Source organism: Pteropus alecto, unplaced genomic scaffold (genome assembly GCF_000325575.1).
Source record: "Pteropus alecto unplaced genomic scaffold, ASM32557v1 scaffold92, whole genome shotgun sequence".
Classification (NCBI taxonomy): domain Eukaryota; kingdom Metazoa; phylum Chordata; class Mammalia; order Chiroptera; family Pteropodidae; genus Pteropus; species Pteropus alecto.
The window spans coordinates 14540631-14550597 of record NW_006432447.1 but is presented as its reverse complement, the minus strand read 5'-3'; the positions used below and the strand labels follow the sequence as shown (position 1 = coordinate 14550597).

The following is a 9967-nucleotide window of genomic DNA, read 5'->3' as shown; positions in this document are numbered from 1 at the left end:
TACCACCTCTACAGTGGTCCATGCCACCAATTACTGTGGTCCATGCCACCAACTACTGTGGTCCATGCCACCAACTATTTTCTAGATTATTAAAAAGGCTTCCTAAATGGTCACTTTGCCTCTTTCCTTGTTCCTTTGACTCTATTCTCCATACGTTAGCCATAATGAACCTACTAAAATATGCTAAATCATGTTACTCCAAAGGCATTCTATATAAATCAGAACAAAAGTCAAAGCCCTTATTATATGACCTTCAAAGTCCTATTAAATTAGGCTCCACGTGATCCATTTGACTTTCACTCCTAGTATACTCTTCAGTACCTACTCTGTTCTAGTACATTGGCCTTGTTGCTCTTCTAAGTAACCCTCAGGCATGTCTTCTCATTGCCCTCTGCACTTTCTGCAGTGCTCTTTAACCAGACTCAGGATCTAGAATAATTCATAGCACAAAGTAGGCATTCAAAAGATATTGAATTTATTCAATAAATATTGAATGAATGAATGAACGAATGAATGAATAGGTAAATAATGAATTCATTTATTAACTAACGATTCATAGTAGGTCATGAAGATAAAAGAGCATCCTTTTTCATTTGGGAGACAAGTACAGGGAAATTCCTACACTATGTTTAAGTGCTAGTATCAGAATTAGTGTTGTATCCTATAGGAAAAGAAATAGGAGCATCACCTCACTCAGTCTTGAGATTGAAAAAGTGGCCTCAGAGACATAATATTGGAACAGAGACCCAAGGATGAATAAACTGTCCAGATAAAGAGAGCAGGTAAGAGGGAATATAGTCTTTAGGGGAACTATAGTCATGCGGTAAGATTGGAGTAAAGAGTGTGAAGGATAAAGAATTCACAAATGAAGGAATAATCAAGGACTTGATTGTGAAAGGCCTCAAATACCCCAGTAGGTAAAATAGACAGTGAAGAGTACTAAGTAAGGGAGTGATTTGATTATCTCTGTTTTGAAAAGATAATAATGGAGAATGCAAGCTTGGAGTCAGGAACATTGGATAAAATTTTATTTCTGCAATACAGGTAAGAGATAAAAGTGGTCTAAACTGAGGCTCAGGGGTAGGTAATGTAAGACACAACTGGGCAGTGCTAACTCAATGCTAAATTACTGCTGCATACAGCTATGAGAACTTGAAAGGGCAAGCAAGCTCATGAACTGTGGCCTGCAGTCCCACCTGGCCTCTGTATTGTATGGAATTTACGAACAGTTGCTGCTAAGCATGGACGAATTCAATCCGTGGAAACACTTTGCATAAGACACCATCAACCTCAAAGAATTGACTGCAGGCACATAGAAAAGTACAATGTTTTACATACAATACAGTTGTACTTAGTATGTTCATTCATTCTTTCAAAAGTATTTATTGGGTAGCAGCAAGTTCCAGATACCTTTGTAAGGACTGTGGATACAACGGTGAATGACAAACAGAAATCCCTGCCCTCAATGAAGAGAGAACAAAATAAACAGATGTCTACAGTGGTGTGTCAGATAATAGTAACTGCTATGGAGAATAATAAGGGGTGAAGGAGGATAGGAAATGCCAAGGAAGGGTCCAGGGCAGTCTGAAATTGTGAAAGCGAAAAGAGAGAGCCAGACAAATCTTTGAGCAAGATTTGAAGGAGGTGAGTGATCCAGGTAAATAGCTATCTAGATATTTGAGCAGAGAGAAAATTCTTACCTTATCATAGTTTTTTATCACTTAGAATTTTTATTTTACATTTATTGAAGTTTTAACCCCAAGTATGTAACTGGTTTTGGGCATCTTTTCTATCAATAGTGAAAGGTGTATTTCTATCGGGTAAGCAATTACCTGATTCCCTCTCAGAATCTTCTAGCTTTTAAAACCTACTTAAGGACAAATAAAGGGCAGGAGTGTAAACTAGGTCCTTCCCTGGAAACACTAGGTCTTGTCCTTGAGTTGACATATGGGACCATCTCTCAGGTACAGCTGGCATATCCACAACTTCATATCTAGCTGTGCCATCATTTGGATACTATTCTGTTTCAAAATAAAAATAGTTGCATTTTTATTTCTGTAAATATAATAATACAAATAAATTTAAGTACAATAATAAAATGTGTACAATTGAAATCATTTATTTTCCAACCAGAGATAAGCAATGTTTGTATCTGAAGCCTCAGCATTCCAGATAACGTTTAATTGCGGGGGTTGTGGGGACACACCTTTAAATAAAGAGAACGCTTTCCTTCATTTGGTTCAATATTCTAGGGATGTGACACTTGGTTGTCTCTTGGATGCCACCCTCTTTCAGAGGCTACATGCCAGTCTTTCAGGCATAATCCTCTATAAACCAGGCAGAGGTTGGAATGTTCTGTTACTAGATACTGTCTGCCTTTATATTCGTTACCATATAGATATATTTTTCTTGTGGAACAAGCAGTGACATAATTTAATTGGGGAAGATCTTTACTTGAACCATTATGAATGGGAAATTTATAATTTATTTCTTTCAAAAAAATGTGCTGGGGACTCCAACAACATACAAATAGTAAGACCGCTGTGCTTTACTGACCACATCAATGAAAAAGTTGCTAATGTCTGTGACTCTCAGGTTTTCCATGTGTAACACTGACAATAACCACATGTCTAGATCTCAGTTTGTTAGTAAGATGACATAAGTAAAAGTACATTGTAAATGCAAAATGCCATGCAAATGCAAGAGTGTTATTAATTATTAAGACAGTCCTTTAGTGTCTCAAATCTCCTGTTTTAAATTGCACTCTCAGTGCTTGCATCTCCTAACTACAGGAACTCAAAAGGACCAAAAACTCTAACATTAAACTACAGTGCCCCCTAGCCCATGTAGGAGGTCAAGACAGCTGATGAGTTTCCCGAGTTAAGTTCTACCACAGATGGTTCTTCTGCCTGTGGGAAGAGCCCATTAATTGTGCTCTTGGATGATTTCCATCTGTCCAAAAGGAAAAAACATGTGTTTTCTTCAGTATTTTCCTGTGACATTCTTTTTATTTTTAATTTTAAAAAAAGTTAAAAAAAGTAAATATTCTTTACTGTTTACACTTTCTTCTTCCAAATTGCTTTACATGGAGTATATTCCTGAAAGAACATCACTAGATTTATCCTAAGACTCACTGTAATGTTTCTGATTTATATATGATTACCTTTTCACATTCACCAAATTCTTTATAATTTATTGTAAGGGAGGATATTGGTCACAGTGTTCCTTTCACAGAATGGAAATAGGGTGCTAAGCTTTTTTGCAAGATTGCACAGCAAGCTGTTATTATGAGCCTCAGCCCCTAGTTCCAATAATACTCATTAAACCCACCGACAGATACAGAATTGTGCAAGGTAAGACCTTTGAATATTTTAATATCAAAATGTAGAAATATTTGCTAACATGGCTTGTAAACACCCGTATTAAAATATATAACAATTACTTCCTTTCATAGGCTATAGCTCTTCATCTTCAGTTCTTAATTGCATAACATTTTGTAGAAATTTTAAGTTTAAATGGTCTGGTAGGTAAGTTGGGTCACAAAGTGAGGAGTCCTTAGGAAAATGAACTTGTTCTGTGGGTTTGTTTTCCATGCTGAGCATTTAAGTATTAATCAGCACAGCTTTCTGCGATTTCTTTCAAACATTCTTTTCCATGTAAGATAAGGAGTGCAATTCATTGGACCATTGGAGGAGCCAGAGGCTTTGCTAAGCTTTGCCTTTCTTGACTGTTCATAGCAAATTTAATGGGAGTGTACGTGTGTGTCTATATTATACTTGTGACCAGACTGCAATTATGACAAAATTTTGGTTGCCTTTCAGGCTAAATGTCTCTCCCCTTCAGGGGTCAAAGATCATTTCAGCCTCGATGTCCTTTCTATACCTACTAAGGGAGCCAGCAAATGTGATCCTGTGAAAAAGGGAGGAGACTTTTATTACCAGTTATTTTTCTTTACATTTCTCAATCAACCTAGCTCTGAAAATACTCAAGAAATAAAAATAACTCTTTACCAACTAACTACTGGCTTTCTATGATATGATCACTTCTAAGTGAAAACCTCTATTATTCTAGCAATGGTCCCTTGAGTCTTTTATTCCTCTTGGGTATAAACATCACAAACAATAAGAAACCCTCAAGCCTCAAAGAGAACGCAGGCACACAAGGCACCATTTCTCCTACCACACTGCCTTTTTAACTTGGTAGGGGAGGCTAAATTTTGGCGAGGATGATGGCATTCACAGGAGAGGCGGGATAAAAGTGTGTCTAATTACACGTTAACGGCAGACTTCGCCTTAACCATGTCCCCTCCCTCACGCTGGTGAATATCCCCCGTGTGCTCCTATGTGGTTCCAGAGACCCTTCTCTCTTTAAGACAGCCTCCCGCGCCCCTCACTCCGCCCCCTCCGGGTCTCTGGGCTCGTCAAAGCTTCCCGAGAGCCATGGTTGGTCCAGACAGGCAATCCGAGCACCTCATGGAACCGCTGCTAACCGGGGGTGGGGTGGGGTAGGGTGGGGTGGGGATGTCTGTTTGTAGTACTCTCAGTCCTGATGTCACAGGCGCGGCAAGGACATCGCAAGGAGGAGTCGGATTACAGTAAGGATGGGCAGTGCAGCAGGCAGCCCGAGCGCACGCTCCAGCTGCCGGGGATCGTAGCCCGGGAAAGGCAGCCTGCAAGGCGCTCAGCTCACCGAGGACGCACGCTCGGCGCTCGCTGCTCTCCACGCCGGGGACGTTTCCGCCGAATGTAGCATGAAACGGCTCTGCTTTGCGTGTCAACCTTGGGTGCGAGCTGATGCTGAAGACGCCGCGGTGGGGTTCCAGCTGCCTAATTAATGAGAAACATAATGTATTTTGGTGAGTGTTAACTCTTATGATGTAATTTTGGGTGTGCACAGCTCTTCATCAGTGCAGACAAACCTTTAGAAAAATTTTAAACGGCGAGAATTTATTATATTAAACCTATCTCCAGTTGGCAACTGGAGGACCAAGCTGGTGCACCCTCTCAGCTTCCTTTGTGCTACAATCGGGGCTGTTTATTAGTCGTGGACGAGTTTAAGTTGGAAAAGAAAAGAAACAGGGGTGGGGGTGGATAAACTTTCCCTTGATGTGTCTGCATGAAGTTGGCTTTTTTTAGCTAGGTGAAGGAGAAATGGTGCCGCGTGGGAAGTCATGGGCTAACTTAATGAAATGTAAAACAAAGTTCCTATACTACTGAGTCTGTGAAGGCTTAGTCAATATCAGTGTTTCATTAAGTATTTTGGTGTTTCCCTAATTCTGAGCCAGAAAAGGAAAACGTTCTTTGGTGTGCAGGGTTGAGCAACTGAAAGCACTCCTCCATACCATCCCAGTTTTCTGTCTAGCTAGAGCAGCCTAGCACAAAATGCATATTACTTTAAACCATTAGAGGTCTCGGAGCTGTTAAATATTTGTGCAATATAGTTGTGTGCCACGGTGGAAACCTCCCTTAGGTTTTGAGCTGAGCTGCTTGCATTTCCAGAAAACGTGTTCAGGCTTAGATCTGGGCTCTCAGTGTAGCACTGTAAACCCGCGGGGAGCTGTACATTTGCACTGTACTCTGCAACTTACTGCTAGGAGAGAAGGCAAAATCCCTTCACTAAATAAGAAGCCAAGGACTGAATATCCTTTCCTCCTCCTTGAAGTTATGCTTTCCTTCTGTAAGTTCCATCCCACGTCATCTTCTAAGGGCACCTTTCTGATACTAAAAGGTTTGTAACAGCAACTGGAAAGGGGCTAGGGAAGGATTCCAAGGGGCGAATGTTCTGAGTGATTTCTTGGTTTGCTTTACATATGAAATTAGAGTCATATTTCAGATTAAAGAGATATTTAGATAAACGCATTGGGGCAATATTAGTTTCTTGGGTATTTATTTCTGTGTGTACCATTTGCTTTGTTTCTTTTCTTGAGCCTTTGAAACATTTGCAAAAGTATGGAAGCAACACAAGTTGCAAAAGCTGAACGCCTTTAGTTATCTTGCAAGCAGTTTTAATTTCCCTATAATTGTGTCATATTATAAAATAAGTCTTAAAATAACTAAAAATGATTGGGAAGAAATACTCCTTATTTCAGAGCCAAATTTAAGCAGAATCCAGAGTTAAACAACATCTCTTTCCAGGGGGTAATGATAGAGGTTCTAAGCTTGTTTATTGGCAATTAATAAAATAGCAAATGTTTATCATTTACCGTGAATATATTTTTGAAAAATGGAAAAGCTTGTAAAGATAATGTTTTTTGGACAAAATAAAATTTTAGCATCTGTAATGATATTTGAGGAATGGAAAGTAGATTATAATTTTACTTTAAGTTTTCAGCCTCTTGCAACAATTCCTTATGTGATGGCGATGAAGAAGTAGTGTTAACCAGAGTGGTGGTATAGTCTAAAAGTACTAGTCAGAGGCCATCCACGCTGTTCTGGATTATCATGTCGCTATTGGAGAAATGTACACTGGGCTAGCTCGTGTCATTAGCTGTATGTTAGTCTAGCTGCCTTGTAAAGCAGAGTGATTCACAGGGCAGTTTGTTTCACTGTGCAATGCAAGTTTTTAATAGTACAAATTGAAATGTGATGTCCTGCTTAAGATGAAACTATACTCTTTTAAAGGCAAGGCTAAAGTTGCCCTCTGTGTCATGAGCATGGTTCAGTCTCACCATAATTCTGGCATGAGATTTGTTTTTCTATTCTCGGAGGAAATCATATGTATTCAGGAATTCCATTTCTTTCAGGTTATTCTATGCAGTCCCTTGCTCAAGCTATTTGGCATCCAGAACTCTGAGAGCCCACCTGTCTATAATAAAATGCGTGGTATAAGAACGAAAGCAAGAATTGAGCAATATATCCCAGGCATGTTAAGATTTAATAGCATTCTGATGTTTGCAAATCCCTAAGACAAGATTAGTATGTGCGTATCTATATGTATTTATGTGTGTATATTTATGTGTGTGTATCCAAAATTTTAGCTATTTCAGGTGATTTTTCTAAACCGTGTTTTTACTTTGCAGTTTGGTTGCCCATTACTTTCTCTTCATTTTTTAACTGCAAATGATTTATCAAGTCGGGGAGAACAGGGACAAAGGGAAAGTGGGGCTGCATTCTTGGGCTTTTCTGGTAATTTGTGTCAGAATTCTTTTATTTGTGTCCCAGGCACGGAGTGATGAAGAGCGTGATGATGCTGTAACATGGGATGAATTGATATGCAAGCAGAATATTTACTTCCCTTATAAATAATCTAATTAGTCATCATTGTAAATCCCACCTCCCCCTTCAAATATAACCGAAGAATCATTGCCTGAGCAGGCTGCCTTCGCCTCTCTGCACCTCCTTATCCTTAGAGACTGGACAGTTGGACCCTCTCCTTTCTCACTTGGAGTCAGTTGTGTGTGTGCAACTTGGTGGAATATGTTATCTTTCCAGTTCTCAAGAATAGCTCATGTTTTGAGTGTGCTGTCTCAGGCTTACATGACTAATGGAACCTTTTAAAGGTTTAAGCCTTACTCTTATCTCCTACTGAAATTTTAGTGCAGTGTTTTTAATAATTGTTCATTTGCACTTACTGCGCAGTGATTTAAGAGTTTACTGTTCAGTCACCCTGGATACTTTTGTTACTTATTCTATTGATCTTGCATTCATTACTTAGAGTTTAAAAAGAGGTTCACACAAGAGAAAGAAGCGAGGAAAATCCCAGTCAGCAACCTGATTGGGATTTACTGTAAATGTAAGGGAAAGTAATAAATGCTTTTGAAGTTACCCTTTCCACCCCCATAAATATTTTACACAGTTAAAAATTACATGTGCCAAGGATGAATAGCCATTAAAAATTTATCCAGAAATAAATGCAAGGCAGTTGGGAGAGTTCTCCTCAGATTAAGAAAGAGAGGTCATGGGTGGTTGTCAGTACGACAGACCGGAGCCGCTGGGTTAGCTTGGTTAAGAGGAGTGTGCTGGTATGAAGGGCAGGTTCTCTGCTTGAGTGCATCCCGGTTATTTCTCAGAGCCTGGCAGAACGTTGCAACTGTGTACTGTCTCCAGCTCTAAGCACCGTATGTCTGAATCATCTCCCCCTTTCCATCTGGCCCAACACATTTCTCCATTGCTGGAGTGGTGAGTCGTTGCCAGTGGTCATGTCAACCTCACAAACTGTCCATGGTTGGCCAGAGAAGTGCCATGTCGCAATCCTCTGCCATCAGGAGAGAAAATGGGAGGCTGATTGCACTGAGGAAATTCTATGTGACTGAAAATCAGGATGTTATCAGTCCCCGAGTCAACCACATGAAGAGAAAAATGACGAAAGAAATGAAAAAAGGAAGGATACATCTGAAACAAATGAGAACTGAGACAAATATTAGAGCTTCCTCTAAATGCTACTATTAATGGCATATTCATTAAACCTGGAGAAAAGTGTGAGCAAAATTTAGAAAGTGTGAATGAGCCATTCAAGTTCAGCTTGGTATTAATTGTGGATCAGCTGTCTTCCTGAAACTGCCTAAAAAAAAAAATAGGAAAAATATTTAATGGTGTGCCTATCATAACAAGAAATACTTATTGAGGAAGCTTTTAATACAACAGCTAGGAAAAATCTGGTAAGACAATTCTGGACCAGAAACCTATTCCCTTGTCTTTAATAGCTATGTTAGTACATTGTCATAAGAGAGACTTTTATTTTTCCCCTGAGATGTTTAGAACATTCTTAAGTTAGCATTTACACTTTCGCTGGTGGCTGGATCATCAAGTTTCACCTCTAAAGCAGTATGTTAGAAGAACACTTAAGCGGCAAGGTTATGAGGAAGGAAACGAGCAGAAAAAGCATTCCTCTTTTTTGGTGTTTTCAGAGGAAACAGTTAATGCATCCTAATTAGTTTGTACTGAGTGATCTGTTAGGGGGAGTTAGGTCCAGTAGAGTCTGCTAAACACTGGAGGTGTTTCTGTCTTCCTAAGACTGACAGGGGGAGAGAATAATTCAGGAAGAAACTTGTTAGTTTAGCACCCCCACCCCCGCCTTTTAAAATTTGAAGTCATTACCATTATGTTTTATTACAAACGAATCTAAACGACATGCAATAAATCACTATGTAACAGGGTTGGAGAAGGTGACAGGTGAATACTGCGGGAAAAGATCATACGCAGGAATCTGAAATCTAAGAGAACTTCCAAAACCATAAAGATTTCTCCCTCAAGACACTTCTCTTTTAAATTCATATGAACTTATTTTAAGGAACCAAATTCCAAATTTGATCGATATGGCAGTAACACTGATTCCTTATCACACCGTTAAAATGTAAAGCTAAGCTAAAAATTTTCCTTTTTTTTTTTTAAGGACCTTCTTAGTTGCTGTAATTATATGGAAATGAGACAGGTTTATTTAAGGGATAAGTTCCCAAATTCATGAGATAATGACGACTTGCAAAGTTACCCTTTTGTGGGTGGCATAATTGTTCCAAAAAACAAATGAAAAATTTAAATTAGTGGTTTCTGACTTCCAGAAGATTTGGTCACAGCTGCTTTTGACTGAAACCTCCCTTGATAAAACACGATGTATTGGCCAATGTGTGTGTGTGTGCGTGTGCATGTGTGTGTCTAACACTGGATTTGTGAATACTGCCCTATTATATAAATACTCAAATATTATTCTTTATCCTCATCTTTTGTGTATTTCTAAATCTTTTCACATTCTTTAAAAGTAAAACATTAAGTATTGGTTTAATAAGATGAAAATTAAACTATTTTTTGAGCATGGCTGGATTTCGAGTTTAACAATCTTTAAATACATTAGAGGTTTGTAAAATCAAGTCAGAAGGATAATTTTCAAGGCTTTTCCTGCTAAAGAAAGAGTGATATATAAGCAGAAACCTATTTCTACTTTGACCTTGAGAAAGAGATGTTTCCGTTTGTATTACACTGTGAAAAACATCAGAAAACAACAAAGATCATAGTCGTTGCCCTCCATCTCTCTT

The 9967-nt window shown here is 38.9% G+C and overlaps 1 protein-coding gene across 5 annotated transcripts in view; it reads left to right on the top strand.

Annotated features, from left to right (window-relative positions):
* Positions 1 to 4422: 4422 nt before the first annotated feature.
* Positions 4423 to 9967, top strand: part of ZNF385D (zinc finger protein 385D) — a 269512-nt gene continuing 263967 nt past the window's right edge. Inside the window, exon 1 of one of the 5 annotated variants that reach the window (XM_006907276.2) lies at positions 4423 to 4855. In XM_006907276.2, the coding sequence (XP_006907338.1) occupies positions 4834 to 4855 (22 nt within the window). In that variant the 5' untranslated portion in view covers positions 4423 to 4833. Of the gene's footprint in view, positions 4856 to 5431; positions 5728 to 9967 lie in introns of those variants that run through there. The other 4 variants (XM_025043631.1, XM_025043630.1, XM_025043628.1 and 1 more) reach the window with 4 other exon arrangements.